Source organism: Aulonocara stuartgranti (genome assembly GCF_965226115.1).
Source record: "Aulonocara stuartgranti genome assembly, chromosome: 17".
NCBI lineage: Eukaryota > Metazoa > Chordata > Actinopteri > Cichliformes > Cichlidae > Aulonocara > Aulonocara stuartgranti.
In genome coordinates this window covers 5,664,043-5,685,876 of record NC_138953.1, presented here as the reverse complement: position 1 = coordinate 5,685,876, position 21,834 = coordinate 5,664,043, and the positions used below count along the sequence as shown (strand labels likewise).

The following is a 21,834-nucleotide window of genomic DNA, read 5'->3' as shown; positions in this document are numbered from 1 at the left end:
AACTGTGAGCGTCGTCGACTCTGCTCCCTTGCTCTACGTGGTCTGCCACTTTATGGTTAAGTTGCTGTGGTTTCTAGATGTCTCCACATTGTAATAATACCACTCAGAGTTGATCATGGATATCTAGGAGGGAAGAAATTTCACAAATGAACTTGTTGTAATGGCAGCATCCCGTTACAGCACCACACTGGAATTCAGTGAGCTCTTTAGAGCGACCCATTCTCTCACAAATGCTTGTAAAGACAGATTGCACGGCTTTCATAAAGCTAAAAACACCTGAATTCAAAGATTAAAAGATGTGGACTCATAGTTTTGTCCATTGTGCACTAAAAAGAAAAGCAAGGCTCTTCTTTGAACACAGCAGGTGATGGTGTGACCATGTATGGAAGGCCCCAAGTGCCAAAATGAATAGAAAATATAATTAATGATGCATTAATTAATTAAAATGGGAGCTAATTAAATATTTTTTAATGTTTTCATTTAAATTAATTAAATCAAAAATATTTGGTCAAATGTTTAATAATGTATTTTAGAATTTATTTTAGAATTCGTGGTCCGCTGTAACTTAGAAGCTTTTAACATGGGTCACCGCCCAAGAGAAGGAATGAAGAGTCTAATCAGTGTAATGAAATACAACAGATCTCTGTGGCAAAGACCGGATTACTTTACTCTTAATACACTAAACACACACTTACTCATACCCTGTGTCTCTATATGGAAACTTTCTCCCGGCCCACACAAACTCAGCCCAGGCAGACTTTTCCTTAACGGGCCTGGACCCCCTCATGTGGAACTGGAGCTCAGGTTAAAGCTTGTGGTTAAAAGACCAGTGGGTCAATGTTTTGGAACAAAGGAGATTAAATGCTGCTGTCAAGGACAATTCAATAAGATCCACAGCAGGCACAGGTTTTCCACCAAGTTTTTGTTTTCCTTATGGCTTTGGATGTATAACTGGATTTTTGTTTTCCAGGCGCTAACTAATAAAGATACATATCAAAAAATGTAAGAAAGAAAGGAATGATTATAGTCATCCTTTTCAGTAATTGTTTTCTGCTATAACTTACTGAAAATGCTGCATTCTTATTACAAATGTCTGTCACAACCAGAGACACCACAAAGACACATTCAGTGGCATAATCTGCAGTCAGGAAGGGCCTCTGGAGAGCTGAAGAGATGCTTTTCACTGTGAACACTTGCTCGGGCTGCCAGGATGAAGCTGACTGTGAGTGGAAATACAGTTGTAGTGGACAGCAATGAAGTGAGATGCAAAGGCAGGGGTTTCCAAATATTAGCAGCTAGTGATTGTGCATGTCTGTCTCAGACGGACAAAATGGAAGACTCTACTTAGGAAAGGTAGGGGGGGCTAAATTTGTAGCAAATAAAAATGGGTTAATAGCTGGATTAAGGCTGTCTCATTCTTTCTGAAATGGCATGAAGATTAAGCTTGGATATAAGACTATGTCTACTTTTCATTATTTAAGCTACGTTGATTCTAGAACCAGTATTTTGCACTGATTGTAATGGTTTAACAAAAGCTGAGGAGAGAGCAGCTTGGAGAGATCTCTGGTTTAATGACACTTTCCTGTGTATTCAGTCTCACATCTCATTGGAGGCTCCAAGCATCCTAACTCGACTGCAGAAATGAATTTAAAGACCCTTAATGAAATGTACACAGGTGCAGCTTTCACAAAAAATGCTATATTTGTGCAAAAATGTGATGCTGTTTGTCAGGCTGAGTGTTGGTTTTGCATATGTCAGTCATAATACACTGTCTGTGCATGAGGTTAAGACTGACATCAAAACAATTAAGGAGGTTAACAGGGTGTTAGTCTACAAGCAAAACATGTTGCATTTGAAACATCTATTATAATCTCAATTTAGGTGGGAGTAAACAACAAAAGCCAGATGGGTGTTCTGGGGGGTCAGGTCACTATTATAAACCTCTTTGTGTTTGTTAGATGAGAATTCAAAATGTATCACTAGCATGTGGTCACTTACGACAGAAATGCCTTTAAATTTGCTTCTTTGGGGCGTACAGTCATACAAACAGGCATCTGTAATCATTATGTTGCCATGCTATCAGCCTGGTATCCATGATGACCACCATGGCAACGGTTGTTGAGAGCAGAAAATTCTGATTTCTGCACACCCACGTGGTACAAATGGAAAAAAGGGCTGCCCACTGAGGGAGATCTACAGTACCAAATGCATGTTATACAACACTTTCTGATCGGTCGTTCAGAGGCATCAGCACTGTGCAAATCTGACTGAGGCCTTTGCATGTGGGTTTGAATGTTCTCTCTTTATTTGCGTGGGTTCGCCTCAAGCGCTCAAGTTTCCAGTCAAACTAAAATCTGCATGTTTAGGACTGCGGATAGTTTGCTCGCTGACCTTTGTGTAAACGCTCCCTCTTTGTTTTTCAAAAGTGCTGCAATTCAGAACCACAGCAAAGGATTTTAATGTTAGTTTGCTTATTTTGCAGTAACACTGGCCACTACGAGGAGTGGTGAAATACCATTACAACACCAGACATGTACAGTACATTTTCCACAAATGTGACCCCTGATCTGCAGGGAAACCTTCAAAACTTAATTTGGAAAGCTATCCTATCAAACTTAACTTAGTTTATGGTAAAAAATACTCATAAACTCATAAAGTTTATTTAACTTTAGCTCCTCCTGGGTGTCTTAAATTTTTATTGTTCATGTTAAATATTGATTTGTTACTACTGGAATTTACTTTCACAAAAACCAGAGATGCAACAAAACAGAGTATAAAGGGTTAAACAAACAGTAGAGCTCACAAAGACTACAGGGAGGCACAACAGGAACGTAACACAACAAAAAGCATGCACTAGTTACACACTGAGGGTTGACTGGAAATGGGAAACAGGGTAACTAGGAAACATGGTGAAAATAATCAAGACAAACGCAAAGAAGGAAGTAAAATTGACACAAGGTATGAAAAAAAAAACTGTAGCTAGAACTCGTGTAATAAAAATGAGCCTCAGTATTATAAAATATGAAAAAAAAAATTAAATTCAAATACAGAAAAACCTAAACACAAATCCAAAACTCACATTTGTTAACTAAAGATTCAAGTTTTAGACACAGCACATAATCCTGAGACTATGACACCCATTCCTATGCTGTTTCAAGCTTGGAGCTTTGCCTTTAGCTACGTTATCTGATAGATTTTTTCCTCTGATAAAAGTGATGTTGCACTCAGTGTCAGTAAAGTCTTGTAACACTGAACGAGCGTGCTCCCTTTGTTGCACCATCAGGCTGGTTTATCACAATGCAAGTTTACCCTCTAGTGGAAGAGTTTGGTTTTGTTCGCAGGAGCACGCAGTAACAGAAAGTGCTCACCTCATCTTTATCTGATTTTCAAAGACAGAATGATAAGGTGAGGATTTACAGGGATTCACTGCTTTTGTTGAACTGTTGAAGGTATTTGCATATCTCCAATACACACGCTTTCTTTTTTGTTTTTATAACTGACCATTTTTTGTTATGCCTTGAAAAAAATACCATTTTCAAATCATACTTACTACCCAAATAATGATTAAGAACACAGATTGGGTTTGACTGTTTCCTCAGTCACTCTGAGTGTGATGGTTTGCATTCTTGTGTGTGATAAAACAGGCTTAGAGGGAAGGCTAAAGAATCTCAAATATCTCTCAAAACAAAGACACAAAGATAATTTTACAAAACTCAGTCAGAAATTAAATCATCCTGTCACGAGGGACTTTTAATACACCCTACCACCCACCCACCCACCTACACACACACACACACACACACACACACACACACACACACACACACACAGAGAGAGAGAGAGACGCACGCTCGCACATACAAATTAGGCAAAGAAACATGGCTGAACAGAAGTGTGGCAGTTTTATTTCCAGACAATAAACATGAATATAGATGATTTCATGTATTCAAGAATTCTGATTGTGCAATAAGAATAAAAAGGTGGGCAAACATATTTTTTCAACAGCTTCACACTATCTTCAGTTATCATTCTTTTCCACTCCCAGTCACTCCCAAGCCCAACCTGTTCAACCTGTCCAAACCTGGAGCACAAGAGTGACTTATGTGAAAGTCGACTAAAGAGGACAAGGTGTGTTCTTAGGTACGATCTTCTGCTACCTTAACCATTACCCTGGTTAAGATTATTTTTTAGCATTTTTAGCGTTTCTTAAAGAAGAGAAGATGGAGGCCACAGAAAGGGAAAACACAGAGGACATTGAGACTCTCATGGAGGACATGGACTACATCCCTGGTCACTTCCACCTGGATCTAAATCTTAACTGTGATCCTACTGGGCCAGTGAAGCTGAGACATCGGGACACTTATTTAAGACAGGAAAGCCTGCGAGCTGAGCTAGAAGCAGAAGTTGGATATTTGCAATATGCTGTGCGAAATCTGTTGGGCCTGCTGGCTTTTAACCTGGAACAGCTGGACACTGCTGAGGAAATATTCAGGTGAATATTCACTGCCATCTTTTTTTTAAGGAAGAATATGCAGAAAATTCACTGAGTCAGAGGAAGGATATTAAATACACAGTGAATACATGATTTCTTCAGAGATCTTGACGGCATTTTCTTTTCTTTCTTTTGTTTTTGCTGCCTTGTGAAGGTTGTGAAGAAGGTTTATATGTGTAAAAAACATCATACACATTTTTATTTTAATTCAAGTAATTTAGCTCTCTGCAGACTTTAGACATTAAAATGGCGCTCGATTGTCCAATTTTTACTATTTATTGACACTTTTATTATCGTATGATTCAGCGACACATTTATGGTGCTGCAAGTTGAACCCATTTTTCTGCAAGCAACAGAAGACTGGTTTAATGCCAGCCAGAAATACAAAACTATGTGGTATTAGCTGCTATAACCCTTTGTGACAAGAGACAAGTCAAAAGTATCTTTAAGAAGAATTGGTAAATAATGAAAATCAGAAATACTCATTTGTCATATTAACACGTTAGCATTTGGCTGACAGCACTATTCACAGCTGCAGGTGACAGAAATGTCAGTTTCTGTCAATACATCCATCCATCCATCCATCCATCCATCCATCCACCTTTCCATCCATCCATCCATCCATCCATCCATCCATCCATCCATCCATCCATCCATCCATCCATCCATCATCAGTTGGGTGAAGGACAGACCACTTAGTCCTTTGAGTACTTAGTTTGAGTAGTAATCTAAAAATTAGTTTAGATTAAATATCTTTGCAAGTATGAGAACTTTGTTCATGTAAGCTATGTAAAATTTCACTTAAAGACTAAACAGGAGGTGTCATTCAACTGGCACAGCAATTGGCCAGGTAGTTTTACCTGGCCAGGTGTCTGTGTCCACCCCTATCGTAATGAATCAATCAGATCTATATTTTGAACATATAAGTAACAATAATGGACAAAAAAAAAACAACTAATAAAGGTGAAATCATTGAAAGCCATCCTATTCACATGGAGAAAAAAAATGCTGACCACTCCCAGTTCAAAACAGAGTGGGAGGAAGCAAATGCTTATTAATTCCTACCCCTAGCTAGTTCATCATACATGTCTGTTTTGATTATACAGTGTGAACACATATAAATAAATATATGAATACATACATCTTTATAAATTGAACTTTAATTTTTCAACTATAACTATCCACAAGTATTCCTTTTTTAATATGTCACTATATACAATTATCAGTTCTTACTGCACAGTACAAGAAACAAGAAAATGAAGAAAAGATAATTATCCCATTGCAACATAGTCATAACTGCAGTAGCTGGTAATTCTATAGTTAAAATTCCAACTTCACTCACAGCTGCCATTTCTTATTTTTTTAGTTAGATGCTGTGTGAAATGTCTTTAAGTGCCTCCTGGATCTGATAGCTCTTTATGTTAATCTGGACCTGATTCTAAGCCCCACTGTCTGTGTGTTCTGGCCTTTCAGGGGCATTTGCAAAGAGGACCCTGGGAATCTGAATGCCTGGGCAAACCTGGGCTACGTGTACGACAAGCTGGGACGAGAACTGGATGCAGGGGAGTGTGTGGACAAAGTGTCCAACCTCATGGGCTTAGACGGCGGTGAGGCGTCTCAGGATGAGATCAGGATTATGGCTGCACGCTGCCTGGTCGAGCAGGCCTACGTCTTTCCGTACGATATAGAGCTGGACAGCGACGACGACTTGAGAGAGCGACTGAACACTGCACTGTCTTTTTACAACAGAGCCCTGCATTATGGGGGTGACCTGGTGAGAGATATGAATACTTTAAATAAAGAGACAACACATGGTTAACTGCCAAGAATCACATTGCAGAGTGTAAAGACAAAGCGGAGCACTGATATAATGACTGGTTAGATGGTGAGCATTCACATCATTCTAGCTTTTCTACTGGAATTAACTGAAGGAATATGACAATGCTCAAAAGATTACACACAGGAAGACAATGAGGCCATTTTACTTTGTTGTAGTCTAAAATCACAAATTTAGTAGCAGATAAGAGCTTTCAAATCACTGTTTCATGTTGTAGGGAGCATTTAAGTGGGGTATTACTTAACTTGTGGTGCTGTTTTTCAGATACCGATAGAGGAAAAACGAAGCTGGTATTTTAAAATGGCAACAATCTACATAAGGTACAGGGTGATATGATTTAGATTACTATCACCACACAGCGTGAAAATATTCAAGTTATTTTCTGTCTGCAGGCTGGACAACATAGTAAAGACCAAAGAGGATTCTGAGTACTCCAGACTTTCGCACTACAATAAAGGACTCCAGTTTCTGAAAGAAACACTGGAATCTGAGAAAACACAGCACAAAGGTAAACATGTGACAGTATTGTATTGAAATTAATCCACAGTTCTTACAGATGTTCAAGTTTCAGTACAGCAAAAAAAATCAAAATTAAAGGTGTTCATGAAGACTGGCCACACCAGACTCTAATAATCAGAGATTGATTATAAATGTATTAGTTTGTGCAAAATTTTGCAAAAAGGTGTTTGTATTTAAAATCTGATTATACAAACTAACTAAAGACAGATCAATACAGTCATGATAAATGCTTTCAGTCATGGAGTCAGAGAGAAAAAAGAAATACAAATCTGTTCTGCATGTGGTCCTTAAAGGTCTCAGATTAAAACTACAACACACAACATATTAGATCATGACATTATATATTTCTAAAAGAACGTCTACAATGATCTTACACAACCAATTCTGTCTACGCGTCAGTCTGAAGAGGTCATTCCCAAACAATTTGGAAAGTCAAAGTCAATCATTGCACAAGGGAAAGATTATTATCAAGAGAAAAACATTCAACATAGTCCCAACAGTCTCATTATGATTATTATGATTATTATCATTATCATATTATCATTATTATTATTGATTGCAAGTCGGTGAAGGTGTATTATCCATATCAATGAGCTACTAGTTTTTGTTGCTGAAATCATTTTGTTAAAACTACAGGCCAGTTCGTTTGTCTATTTCCTCAAGTACATGCTATTTACAAAAAATAAAAGCTGAAAAACCAAATCTTCTCGTCTCTCCCATCAGCTCTAGCTTGGTGTTATGTCGGCATCATGTTAGAAAGGAAGAAGGAGTTTTCCCCTGTGCCCATGTCCATACACGACTGCGGTTTCTCGGCTTCGGATCCTCTGTCCTGTTATGGAACTGTGAGTTAACTCATGCACCTCTCACCAAGCTGGGAAAAAAACAATTACTTTCCCTCAAACTGTTAGGACTAAACCTCTGCAATCAGCCTGTCATCTGACTTTTGTTAGCGATAAAGTATCTGAATTTCAGGAGTGGGGCCTCGCCTCCGAACACGCTCCTTCAGGTTCTTACCTATATATGTTCCCCCAGTTCTACAAGCTGTTCGTTTTTGTGCCCCTCCCTCGCTCCCCTTTTCAATTCTTTCACTTCTTCACTTCTATTTAGTACACGGTGATCTTCCAGGCCCGGGAGCCGCTGCCAGTCCTCTCCGAGGCCTTCCCCAAACTTCAGCTCAATTCATGTTTAAGCCATTCACCTTTATCTGCTAAAATGCTGTCAAACCTAAAATGAGGGCCAGTGAGTGAAATGCTTTTTATTTGAGACTTTTCAGTTCAAAAGATTGAAAAATATGTATCTAACTAGGACAACAGAAGGTTTTTTTCAGCTAAAAACTGCTGAACAAGTCATTAACTCACTCACTTACTAATTGCTCATTTGGTTTAACAATGAGCGACAGACTGGCGACCTGTCCAGGGTGTACCCCGCCTCTCACCCTATGACAGCTGGGATAGGCTCCAGACCCTGAAAAGGATAAGCAGAAGCGAATGGATGGATGGGTTTAAGAAATACTGCTGCACTGTTCCCTTTTAAGATGAGATAATAACAGCTCTGTCTGTGTTTCCAGGCCATAAATATGGCCAGTGACGATGCATTTATCCTGAACCTTCTGGCCAGAGTCTTCTCTCTGCTGGGTAAACATGAAATGGCTACAGGGATCTGCAATATGGCCCTAAATGTGCTGCCAGATCCAGAACTCAACTGGCAGGCTCACTGCACCCGTGCCAAGGTACTGTAGCTACGACTAATCAAGTCAGTTGCTATGACAGCTCCTTTTAAGGCCAGAATAGCTGTATTAGTTTAAAGTGGCTAGTACATGTAAAAAGTTTACATATTTGGACAACATGTTCTCTGTGTAGATCAATATAATCCTGTACATGGGGGACCTCGAGAAGGCAAAGCTTGGTGATGGTGGAATCCCAGACCGACAGAAGCTAATTGAAGCTAGAAAAGACTTAGACAAAGTACTCGGTGTACGCCCCTGTCTTCGAACACATTTGGAGATGGCACAGGTAAAAGCATAACGTGCAAAGCTGGTCAAATTCTGTGTTTCATGTCCCAACAAGGCTTTCAAGTTGATCTTTTTCATTTCAGGTATACTACTACATGGGTGTAGATGCACTCCAGGAGAGCCTTTTGGTGGATGAGAGTGCAATAAATAGTGCCCTGGTGAGTTTGTCTCACGCTCTGAAGTTTGAGCTGGGAGACTGCTTACCGGAACTTCATGTGCTCAGAGGACGCTGCCTCCTCGTGAAAGGCGAGGAGCAGAACGCCGTAGACTGCTTCAAAAAAGCTCTGGAGTTAGAGAAACAAGGGAGCAGAGACACCACAGCCCTGCGCTGCCTCTTACAGGCTCTCCTGACTCTGTTCATGCAGGGACACCCTGACCCTGGCATTGTCATCACTCAGCTGGAAATGTGGGTGCTCAAGGCAGAGGAGCTGTACTCTCAGGACATAGTGAAGGCTGAGCTGAGGTACCTTTATACGACACACACGGCAGAGGTTACAGAGTTATCGAGGGTTCTGATCAAGACAGGACGCCTGGACCTAGTGAGGAGGCTGCTGGATACAGTGGTGCCTAAACAGCTGGCTAAAAAGAGATCACTGGTCCTTAGGTCGGTCTCATTAAAATGATGCAAAGATATGGCTTGAACAGTTATTAAAGAATGACTTAACATCATTTCATGTATTTAAATAAACAGCTCTTACTAAGTGCTGCCTATACAGCATTTACAGGATGTTTTCTCCAAACTGTGATTAATCTATCGTTCTGTTTTTTGTAAGATAATAGCTGTAAGGTATCATATTTTTTAGAGTGCTTCGCAAACTGAGTAGTTTTACATCTTAAGCAGTCTTACTGCTATTGCAAAACCCACACACTGTCCCACTACCTCTCACTTAGTAGATATTTTACCACTAATGACCTGCAGATGGGGGTATATACCATAAGATTGTTGAACCAAAAACAGAGTTGGCAACAATGTATTGTGAGCCTTTGAGAAGTGTGATGTAAGTGTTTATAGGACATTTAAAATTGCATTTAATAAAATAATTACTTTTGGAACACTTAATACACCAACTCTTGCAGATGTGGAATCTCACAGGTTTGAGGGGGTACAAGCATTTAGTTGACACAGTGATTGTTGATATTTTCCTTAATTTAAATACATGTCTATTAATTTGTAGTTAAATGAATAAGTTATGATGACATATACAAAGCAAACCTGTTGCTTCATCCTGCTGCAATTTGAAGGATAAAATCACACAGAAATGTATGTTGGGACTCTGTATTTTTTATACTAACATATACGCAAGCCTTAGTTACCGTTAAGGAAAGTACAGCTGGTTTAAGGGTTTTCTTTCCCCAATATTTGAAAGGTACATTTCTAAATTAGGGGTGTAATCTTCTGTACTTAAAAATACTTACCGGAAAGTACAGTAGAAAGTGAAAATAAAATGAAAGTAAGAGTCTGGAAAGAAGATTATTGGAAAGATTATTTTTGCCAAAGTTTTTTTTTTTTTTTTTTTTTTTTTAAAAGATACAAATTAGTAAAACCTTTATATATGTTTTTTTTTTCTTTTTTGTCTTGCCAAGGATATCAAAATGAGTCGAGTGTGAAGGTGAGTGATTGCAAAAGCAGCTGAAGCAGTTTCCACCTTTCTGTGGAAGCCAAAATGGATTTCCATTCCATTGTTACTCAAATATGTTCACGTAGCCTTGAGTTTGTCGTGACACATTTCAGACGCCTCTGCTGACTTCACTGCCACTACACTGGGGACTCATGAGATCTTGTTTACAGGATATAACATATTCTGAATATTCAGAAAATAACATATAACAGGATGGTCAGGACGGATTTCATTCAAAAGTATAAAACAGTGGAAAATTACATTGTAAATTTTTACATAAAAGGAAAAATGCTTTTATTAAGTTCATTTGACAACTTCTTTTGTTGAGCGCCGGTGCAGAAAGATAGAAACTTACATGAAGGACAAAAACCACGTGAAAAAAAGTTACAGAACTACACAAAGATTTCAAAAATGTTATTAATCTTTTTGTTCTATCAAATCATAAACAAGAAAACTGAAAGTCACAAAGTAAACCTAGACTGAATGCTGAATGAGCTAAGGCAAAGACAAACTTTAACTCTGCTTTCTTTAAAAGTTAGATTTATGATAATGATTTGAGTTACAATTTGTCTGATCCCCCATCGTAAGGCCTTTGACCGTTTCTTGTTTTATTTATTGCAAATGTGTTTGATGAGTCAGAGATCTTTAAAACAGGGATTAAATTAAAAATATGCATGAATAAAACATATTGTTCTTGTCTTTAGATCATCAAAGCAAACCTCTTACCAGCTCTTTAAAAAAAAAGTCAAAACCAAATACCAGTTCACTTAGTCACACCAAACATAGTTAAACTCAATCAAATGCCTTTTTAAAGACAGAGCACACCAATGAAAAGCAACCCTGGCATGAAGCCATAACAGACTCTCATCTTTGCCTGTGGACTTAACTGGTGCAGGCTGCATGTTGATGACACTTGTGCTTTTCTTGCGAATTTTTAACTCACGGTGCATCTCACACCAAGAGCACCACACACAGAAACAGGAACTCATGATGTCCTTACAGATAGAACCCTGTAGAGAAATATTTGGTAATTATACACTTTTACCACTTTATCCAGTCATTAGTTACAGCTTCTTCTTCCTCCCATCACCCCAATCGGTTGTGGCAGATAGCTGCCCCTGCCTGAGCATGGATTTCTTTCTGTTCAAAATGAGTTTTTCCTTTCCACTGTTGCCAAATGCTTGCTCAAAGTGGGTCATTTGATTGTTGGCATTTTCTCTCTATTATTATAGGGTCTTTACCTTAAAAAATAAAGTGCCTTTAAAAAGATTGGATTGAATTAACTATTACTGAACTGAACTATTACTAATACTTGATTCTCTTTATTTCTGACTGTGGGAATGTAAAAAACAGCAGAAATTTTTAACAAGAATTTCTTTGACAAATTTAACTTGATGCCGTATTTATATCGAATCCCAACCTTAATGGTCAAGGCAGCAGGAGGTATAACATTTGGTATCCCAATGGCTGAGATCAGTTGTGCTGAACATGTCGCATAATGGGACACAGCGGTGGTCTCCCATCTGTCCTACAACTGTGCAGGTAAGGCAAGGGCAGCACCAGAAACCATAGCAGCCTGAAAACAACTGCAGTTTTACGTCGTAATACATGAGACAACACATACTGTAGCTGAAGAATTGCATAGAGAGTTGTTCATGCTTACAAGGGTGGTACTCTAGTTTGTCGATGATTGTGTTTCCATTGTTGTTGAATGTTAGTCACAGAATAAATTCAAATTACCTGTTGATACATAGGAATCAGTACCAAGCAACAGCACCTAAATAGCAAAATTGTCACTTTCAGCAGCAAATATTTGTTGTTGATTCAAATGCGGAACATTGATTTGGATGCTGAAATGCATAGTAACAACATTAAAACAGAAAAAACCCAACCTGCTATCTTCTACAGTTGAAATACATAAATGTCAATGTTAAGTTTTAAAGACAAAAACACTAAATCTACACACAATGCCAATAGACATCAGTTACAGGCCCTAAGCATGTTTTAAAAACTACTTCATGCTTTATGCTAGTACTATATACTGCTTTATGTCTTTCAATAACAATCACAATACATAACATTTCCTATGAAGAAACACGAAAAAAACAAAAACAACCAACAACAAAAAAAACTGTACCTGTCAAAGCTGGGTATGTTGTTGTGAAGTCAGGTAAATATGAAAGAACATGCCTTCTGTGCCTTTTGTATTATACAATCACTTGGCAAAAACAATGTTGTAGAACCAGAATTATTGCCAGAAAAAGGGTTAAAACAATAATGTACATTAGGAATCATGTGTCCATGGGTTTATATTTCTGTAGGTGTGCCAAATGTGTTGTTGACTCCACATTAAACAAATATGTAAGACTGCTTTCTTCCATTTGCGCAACATCTCTAAAATTAGAAATATCCTGTCTCAGAGTGACGCTGAAAAACTAGTTCATGCATTTATTACTTCCAGGCTGGACTACTGTAATTCATTATTATCAGGATGTCCTAAAAGCTCCCTGAAAAGCCTTCAGCTAATCCAAAATGCTGCAGCAAGAGTCCTGATAGGGACTAGAAAGAGAGAGCATATTTCTCCTGTTTTGGCTTCCCTTCATTGGCTTCCTGTTAAATCCAGAATTGAATTCAAAATCCTGCTCCTCACATACAAGGTCTTAAATAATCAGGCCCCATCTTATCTTAATGACCTTGTAGTACCATATCACCCTATTAGAGCACTTCGCTCTCACACTGCAGGCCAACTTGTTCTTCCTGGAGTATTTATAAGTAGAATGAGAGGGAGAGCCTTCAGTTTTCAGGCCCCTCTTCTGTGGAACCAGCCAAGGGTCAACCATACAATATAAAGCTCCTTGAGGCGACTGATTTGGTGCCATGTAAATAAAAGTGAATTGAATTAAATAAATTGAATTGAAGACACAAATATGTTCACGTGGACAAATATGTGGCACTAAGCTCACAACTCACTGAGCCATCCAAACAGCCAGTTATGCACTCATTCTGATAACCTCCATCCATCCATTCGCTTCCGCTTATCCTTTTCAGGGTTGTGGGGGGCGCTGGAGCCTATCCCAGCTGTCATAGGGCGAGAGGCAGGGTACACCCTGGACAGGTCGCCAGTCTGTCGCAGGGCTAACACACAGAGACAGACAACCATTCGCACTCACATTCACTCCCGCACACAATGTGTTACATTTTGTGTTACATTTTATATTTTTTACACACAATGTTTGCACATTGTGTGTAAACATACCTGAAAAGGGAGCTCCTGGTATTAGAATAGCTTGCTACTTGCTTGTTGGGCTCCCACAGATCGGCACATTAAGTAGTATAAAGTGAGGAATTATTGGATGAATTAAGAAATTTATTAATCTATTACTGTAACATATAATTTGATTTAAAAGATGTTCAGAAACTTCATTTATTTGAACAATGTTTTGCCCGTTTTTGAAAACTCACTTTGTGTTCTTTGTGAGTGTAAGTTATCCATCTCAGAATACCATCAAACATTTACATGGAAGCATGGATGCAAAGATAAACATCTTTGCATCTTCAAGACGTTGAGCCAAAGACAAAGTGAAATAAAAATAACTGTGCTATGTTCCAAGAAAGCATACCATCAGATGTATGACAGCTTAGTTAAAAAAACAACAACTTCTCTTAACCCTTTAACAACCTGCTTTTCCATTGTTTGTTTCTTGGTGTGGAGCAGAAACAGAATGTTAATGTGTGCCATTTTAGTTTAAACTACCTAGCTAGGAAACAGACCATTGCTGGTTATGAATTGTAGGGTAAATTTGTTGGTAATTTGTGTTGTGTTATTTATTTAACTGTCATTAATTGTGACATTATTCATGGTTTGGATGGTTACAAATGAAATAATCTTTCACAAGTGAAGAAATTAGATTTATCATATTATTTTCCAAGCCATAGTCAGCAATATGTTTTTACAGTTTAGCAGAAACACTATATGTTCTGTGATCCTCATGATAATGATAACTGTTTCAGCATATGGATCTCCTGTCATGAAAAAGTACATAACATGGAACAGGCGTTTTTGATATTTTTAGTCAATCACAAGCTGTTCTTAAATACGTTAGGAACTAATCTCATTGAAGCTAAATGATTAAAGTAGAGCTATACTGGACATGGACAAGAAGATATTCAACCCAAATGACAATGTAGGCAGGAACAGAACGTTAACAAAAGGTGAGCTGTTTATTCAAAACAGTACAAAATAAGAAAACCGAACTGAAATGAGGAACTACACAGAAAAGCTAAACTGGGGAAAATGGGAGAACCTGAGAAACATTGGACACACACAACCTGAGAGACACAGAGGAAGACAAACACATGCTCTGACAAATAGCAAGAGATAATATATACTCTGAGGGAACACAGAGGGAACACAATTGGAGATTAACAAGGCACGGGTAGCAAAACTGAACAAAATGCACATGAGACTAGGACTAACAAAATAAAAGAAGAAGTAGCACGAACACTGAGACTCAGGTAAGGACATGCGAGCTTGAAGCTAAGATGGGGATAAACAAACATGGAAACACACGACAGACTGGGGAGACACAAAGGATGAAACACAGAGAAGAACGTGGGAACAGTGACGAGACAGACCAAGTCAAGCCATGAAGCACAGAAGTTCCAAAAACAGTTCTGGAGGTCTACCTGACCGCTGGGGGAGACTGAGGCCTGCTGCAGGGACAGAGGCATCCTAGGGACTGGCCCAAGTACACGTTACAATCACCCAGAAAAGCAACAGCAAACAGCAAAATAACAGACCAAAAGTCAATGATTGAATTTTTGTATTTTGGAGGCGTATTCTATAAACAATACATTTCTCAGCTGTCATTAAGAATGTTTAAATGGTTTAACACAGTTATACAATTGTATTGAGAAAGATTTGTGGTACACAGATGTCCATTCATTCACAAACCAAATACATCTTTGTGTTTGACATGTCTCCAAAGAGCCTAGGAGCAGAAACACAGCTGATTTCAAATGGATTACAACCAGTACGGCAGCCCCCCCGACCCCACCGCAGAGAAAACTGCACCCACCCCATCATCCGCTCATCTTCCAGACTACACAAGACAATAAACACCCAGGTTGAATTCATTCTCCACCTCTCCTATATCTTGCCCCCACCAGCAGAGTGAGCTCCTGGAGAGAGGTGACCTCCTGCAAAGATGTAACATCCTGCCCACCAGTTGGAGAGCCCTCCAGGTGGGCCGATGCACTAGAGGTCCACTGCACCAGGGCTGAGCCCCCATGCACCCACCCGCCCACAAACCTGGCGACTCAATAACCAGGATCCAAGCCCCCAAGGCCCAGCCAGAGCCCCAGCCAGGGGCCGGAGCACCCCCAGACCCCCAAGCCCCCACGCCTGTCCCGGCAAGCTCGATGTTAGAATAGCATCACTGTCACCGATAGTGAGAAGAAGCCTGTGCTGTGTGTTATTTGAGGTTTCTGTGGTGTTTGTTACTTGTGTTTAGTTACACCAGTGTTCCCATCATATTACGTTCAGTATTTATCTCTTATCTTTTGGGTTATGTCCTGTTTTCTTAGCTCGTTTTCTGTTGAGTTCGGGTTCCACCTTGTCATTGTCTTAACTGTCTACACCTGTCCTGTTCTGCCAGCTGTATCCACTTCCCCGATTATCTTTCATGGCGTGTGTGTGTGTGTGTGTGTGTGTGTGTGTGTGTGTTCAGTCTGTTCGATGTGTGTGTGTGTGTGTGAGAGAGAGCCTGTCTGACTCAGATCACACAGCTGTACTATGCTTGATAAAAGGAAAATATAATATGTTAGCTATCCAGGAAGTAAATACAGAAAATTTCACTTGAAAAAGTTTTACTTTAAAAACTAAAATACAATTTTATACCTAATTATGAATGAGTAAATCTGAGAAAGGAACACACTTCTGGAGCGATAAATTTATCCCATGAATGAATTTACTGCAGTACAGTCACTCTGTGGTTACCACTGTTGGCTCACAGCAACAAGTTCTTGGGTAGAGACATATAGTCAGTATGTTTAGGTTAACTGGTGATTCTAAGTTGCCCATAGTTGTGAATGTGAGTGTGAATGGTCATCAGTCTGTCTTAGCCCTGTGACAGATTTGCAGTCTAACCAGTGTGTACCCTACCTGTTGGGCTGCTGGCAGGGCTGGGATAGGCTCCAGGCCCCCTCCCACCCTGAACTGGACAAGCAGAAGAGAATGGACGGATAAATTTACAGCTGAAGCTTATGAATTGAGGTTTAAATGTTAAGATCCGACAAGTTTTGTGACCTGTTGACTACATAATCTAAGGTGATTCAAATATGTAATTTCTATTGATAAAATGATCTACTTATCCATCAGAATGAGCAGGCAATCCAGCACTGCATGTTTTTGAAACTGTTAACTGGAAATGTTGTTGCAATTTTTGTCATGGATCAATAAAAGCTGGACACAGTTGTGACTAATCGGACATTACAAGACAGGAAGCAAAACAGAATACACTGACACTGAACACCATGGCTGGACTGAGACATAAAATCGGTCCGGGCATTTTGACTAGAGACCGGCCCACCACGTATTATAGGAAAAGCCATAAAGCCTTTATAATAAACTTAAACTACACCATCCTGCGTATTCTGGTATTCTAAACAGCACTTAGCAAAAATATAAAACAACCTAATCAATAATTACATATACCTAAAAAAAAAAAAATAGTAAACCACTCCCCCACCCTCCGCCTCAAGATGGTTAATTTACATAGCCGACTTTAATTTAATTCATGTATAAAACAAATTCACAGAAATCTATTATTTTTCTCCAGTAATTAAATAGATTCAACATCTTTCTAAAACAGAATTGCAGACTGCACAGATGGTACCTTCCCAGAGGAAAAAGTTCTATAACTTACTAGGGTACATACTAGACTTAATATTTACTACATACAATAATGGATTTCTATACATTTTACATCAGATGAAAACTTTCGTTGTAAGATTCAGATAATTACTTATTAAAAGCTAGACATTTTAAATGAGAATAAGAAAAAAAAGTATTTCTTTGTGCCCCCCTTTCCCTGTTAATGCCCTACCTGGCCCCCTGGCAAAACTTTACTAGACCCGCCCCTGCACAGTTACCAGCTGTCAGCTACTTAGAAAAGGATCCTGGTGTTATTTGTCTCTCAGAAACAGTTCATAACTTCTCTTCAACTCATTCCTGTTAACTAAAAAGGTAAACCTGTTTCTCCATCACCTGTTCAGCTCTGATGATCCAGTAAGGACATCTCCTGGTTTCATCTTCATGTTTCCCTCTCACCAGATAACCAAACCAATATCATGACCTGCAACTTTTACGTCTGTGGCTCCAGCAAACATCAGCTGATACTAGAAATTAATATTAAATAAATTCTAACAACAGCTGATCATGCTTAAACGTGCTGCTGTTGTTCAGTGCGACATCCGCTGGTTTCCTCTTTCTGGCGCAGAGAGAAAAGCATCAGCTGATCATTGATCAGTTTTATGATTGAATTAGCAACTTTATAGATGAAGAGGAACAAGACAAATCACATTCCTTTTCACCTCAACTTTAAAGTTCGACCTCCTCGGCTGCAATTGGTCCAGCCCAGAGTCGATCATGACCAACTGGCACATCCACCACAATTAGGGTTGCCAACCGTCCCTTAAAAAACGGAATCGTCCCGTATTTAGAAACAAAAGTACACGTCCCGTATTGAGCTAATAAGGGACGCACTTTGTCCCGTAATACAGTGATAATCAAAAGTAGTCTATAACTTTTAATGGAATCAACGCTTTGTTGGAAAACATAATTCCCAGCCCCTCTCCTGCTTTGTGACCAATGAGCTGACAGCACACTTATGACAATTCGAGTATGACAATTCAGATTACCGCTCATCTCATTGGTCGAGGAAAGGTCGCTTACGGAGAAAATACCGGAAGACAACAGATGACCACAACAAGAAGCATGGCCAACAGGGAAACAAACGCTGACACTGCGGTGCAAGTCTCGGACGACAGTACACCTAGAGCTGGACAGACACTGTGCGATTTTCAAACTGCACGATTGACTCGCAGGGGTTAGAAGTTGGTAGGTCACGATGCAGGGTCTCACACTATACCGCCCGATGCTCTGATGTGACCTGAGTGCTCACACTGTGCCTCCATAAAAGGAAGGTTATAACAGAAAATCTGTCGCTCTCTCTCTCTCTGTCTTTCACTCACACAGACACACCACCACCATCAACTTTGCTAAATTGCTAATGAAAAACATTGATCAGGCAGCTGTGATTGAGCAGCATGTAAATCCAACTATTTTCACGGTTGTTGTGGTCGTGATAATTTTGTGATGCCACATCGAAAAAGCTCGGATGAGCTTTCCAAAGTTCTACAAGTTGTGCCTCCATCGCTTGTGTCCAGATCACATGCTGCACAGCCGTGCTGCTCCATCTTTTTCACCGACGTTTACGTGTTTGTGCATGAGCAGTGTGAGCGCCTGTGGTGACACCCTCACGAGCGATTGATGATCGGGAGCTGCTCGAGGTGTTAATCGCTTCTCGTTACCCCACGTATACTACACGATGCACGATGAAGGCCAAAATTGGGCCGATCACCAAATCGGTCGCACGACTCAAAAATCGGCTCAAAATTGGTCAAAAATCGCACAGTGTGAGCCCAGCATTAGAGCAGCAATGTTTGTTCCCCTCAGAGAAAGAAAAAAAGGCTGCAAAAGTACAGGGAGGAATGGGAAAAGAAAAACACCTGGCCTGGAAAATGCACGATAACACCTATAAAGCGCACTGCACTGTGTGCCGGCGCACTTTTTCCATAGGCATGCTTTTAGCGGTGGGCACATGAAGAACATGAGGGGCGTGAAAGCTCGGGGAACCCTTAACCAATTTTTTGTCCACCAGGCCACGGCAGAAGCAGATATGGTATGTAAACACTGGTTTGTTTTTTAAACCCTCTGGTTAAGGTTAATATGGGCATGTGCAGTGAATATCAGCGCTATGTGGGCAGAAGTGTGATAATATAATTTATTTTGTGTAATAAACAACTGCAAGGATAGATGATTACAACAAATAGATGACTAATACATAAAATTAATACATAGATGAATAACGATGATGAGTTAAGATGCGTAATCATGGGAACAAGTGGGTTTACAAGCAGGAGCAGCTGATTAGCATTAGAAAAGCTGAAATAATACCTCAACTGAAGCCAGTTGTACTAAATGCTACGGAAGAGGATTAGGGCCACTGGAAAAAAAAAAAAGAATTCTGACTTTAATCTCAGAATTCTGACTTTTTTCTCAGAATTCTGACTTTAATCTCAGAATTCTGACTTTTTTCTCAGAATTCTGAGATTAAAGTCCGAATTCTGACTTTATTCTCAGAATTCTGACTTTAATCTCAGAATTCTGACTTTAATCTCAGAATTTTGAGGTGGGCACCTGCAGGCTTCCAGCTTCAGTGACAGCGATGTGTCCAGTTTGGCAGGTGGAGAACTAATTCACTAAATATGGTGGATATAAGTGATTTTTTGCGTGGCCGAGGGGTCCCCGAAGATGCTATTTTATTAATGGAAGAGCAGAAGGTGAGTAACAAAAAGAGAAATAGTTTGGTGTCTCCTATTTCTACAGGAAAACAGTTACGGTACAGTTACAGTTAGCATACTTGTTAGCTTATAATGTTATATAGGAATGAACGTGTTTCACGATGTTACAGTATACTAGGTGAATTGACGTTTTAACTGTTGTTGATCGCAGGATCATCCCAGATGGGTTCGTTGCATTTTATTTTATTGTTCTACTATTTCAGAGTTTTTCAAGGCAGTTAAGTGGAGCTGTGTTACAGACAGTGTTGGGTAAGTTACTTTAAAATAGTAACTTAGTTACATTACCAGTTACTTCTCTCAAAAGTAACTCAGTTACTTCAAGTTACTCGTTACTTTCAAAGTAACTAGTTACTAGGGAAAGTAACTTTGGTTTTACTCAGAATTCTCTTGTTAATGCGTTTCTTCCATAACTTTGCCAGTCTTCTAGCTTGCTTACTTGCCACAAGTGCACTGTGCCACTTACCAATAGAAAGGAAAAGATAATGTGCATATTTCCACAAGAGAAATCCCACGCCTGGACCGTCATTGACTGCTGCCATGATTCTAGCCTACGTCACAGTGTCATGTGTGCCTTTTACATCCAACACAAAAACTGCAGTCGTGGTGCTTTCGATTGTACTCAGAACTCGGAAATTCTGCCTTCTGAATAGGAAGATGTAGGCAACACCAGACTGCAGATGAGCTGCATACAGGGCTGGACTGGGACAAAAAAATCCTCCCGGGCATTTTGACTAGAGACCGGCCCACCATTATAGGAAAAATCATAAAGCCTTTGAATGAAAACAAACGCTGTTGTGACAGTGATGTACACTGTTTTGATGGTATATATGCATCAATCTATCAATCGTTTTTTTGTAAGATTCAGATAATTATTTTTTAAAAGCTAGGCATTTTAAATGAGAATAAGAAAGAAAAGTATTTCTTTGTGCCCCCCTTTCCCTGTTAATGCCCTACCTGACCCCTGGCAACACTTTGCTAGATCCGCACCTGCACAGTTACCAGCTGTCAGCTACGTAAAAAAGGATCCTGGGGTTATTTGTCTCTCAGAAACAGTTCATAACTTCCCTTCAACTCATTCATGTCACCTAAAAGGTAAACCTGTTTCTCCATCACAGCTCTGATGATTCAGTAAGGACATCTCCTGGTTTCATCTTCATGTTTCCCTCTCACCAGATAACCAAACCATATCATGACCAGCAGCTTTACAGCTGTGGCTCCAGCAAACATCAGCTGATACTAGAAATTAATATTAAATAAATTCTAACAACAGCTGATCAAGCTTAAACGTGCTGCTGTTGTTTAGCGCGACATCTGCTGGTTTCCGCTTTCGGCGCAAAGTGAGCGATAAACAAACAAGAGAGCCGATCAGCTGATCACTGATCAGTTTTCATGATTGAAGTAGAAACGGGAGAGGGAGGGGGGAGAATGAGAGAAGAAGAGGCAGCTGTGCAGCGTAAAGACACAGAATAACTCCAGCTTTGTGCCTTTTCCATTGTAGCTGAATTACGGGACAAACTGTTCCTTTTCACCTCAATAAGAAAGGCGTAATATTTTCTCTGAATACCAGATGGGACGGTTGGAAACTCTAATAATTAACCTTATGAACAAAATAAAGTTCAACATCAGTAACATAGCACCCACCCAGCTGTATAGAAACTCCGTCATGCTAGCTAGCACGCAGTACGGGAAAAAGTCAGAATAACGAAAATAA

General features: G+C 39.6%; 1 protein-coding gene across 1 annotated transcript; it reads left to right on the top strand.

The window, feature by feature from the left end:
• Positions 1 to 4,109: 4,109 nt before the first annotated feature.
• On the top strand, positions 4,110 to 10,373 carry ttc22 (tetratricopeptide repeat domain 22). Its single transcript, XM_082512069.1, has 8 exons — positions 4,110 to 4,492; positions 5,966 to 6,266; positions 6,594 to 6,649; positions 6,722 to 6,837; positions 7,572 to 7,690; positions 8,416 to 8,577; positions 8,708 to 8,860; positions 8,943 to 10,373. The coding sequence occupies exons 1-8, from the start codon at positions 4,221 to 4,223 to the stop codon at positions 9,480 to 9,482; spliced, it is 1,719 nt and encodes a 572-aa protein (XP_082368195.1). The 5' UTR covers positions 4,110 to 4,220; the 3' UTR covers positions 9,483 to 10,373.
• The last annotated feature ends 11,461 nt before the right edge of the window (positions 10,374 to 21,834 follow it).

Coding starts and splice junctions, on each gene's coding strand:
- ttc22 (XM_082512069.1), top strand. CDS start 4,221: ATGGAGGCCACAGAAAGGGAAAACACAGAGGACATTGAGACTCTCATG. Junction 6,838..7,571: donor TGAGAAAACACAGCACAAAG/GTAAACATGTGA, acceptor CTCTCCCATCAG/CTCTAGCTTGGTGTTATGTC. Junction 8,578..8,707: donor CTCACTGCACCCGTGCCAAG/GTACTGTAGCTA, acceptor TTCTCTGTGTAG/ATCAATATAATCCTGTACAT.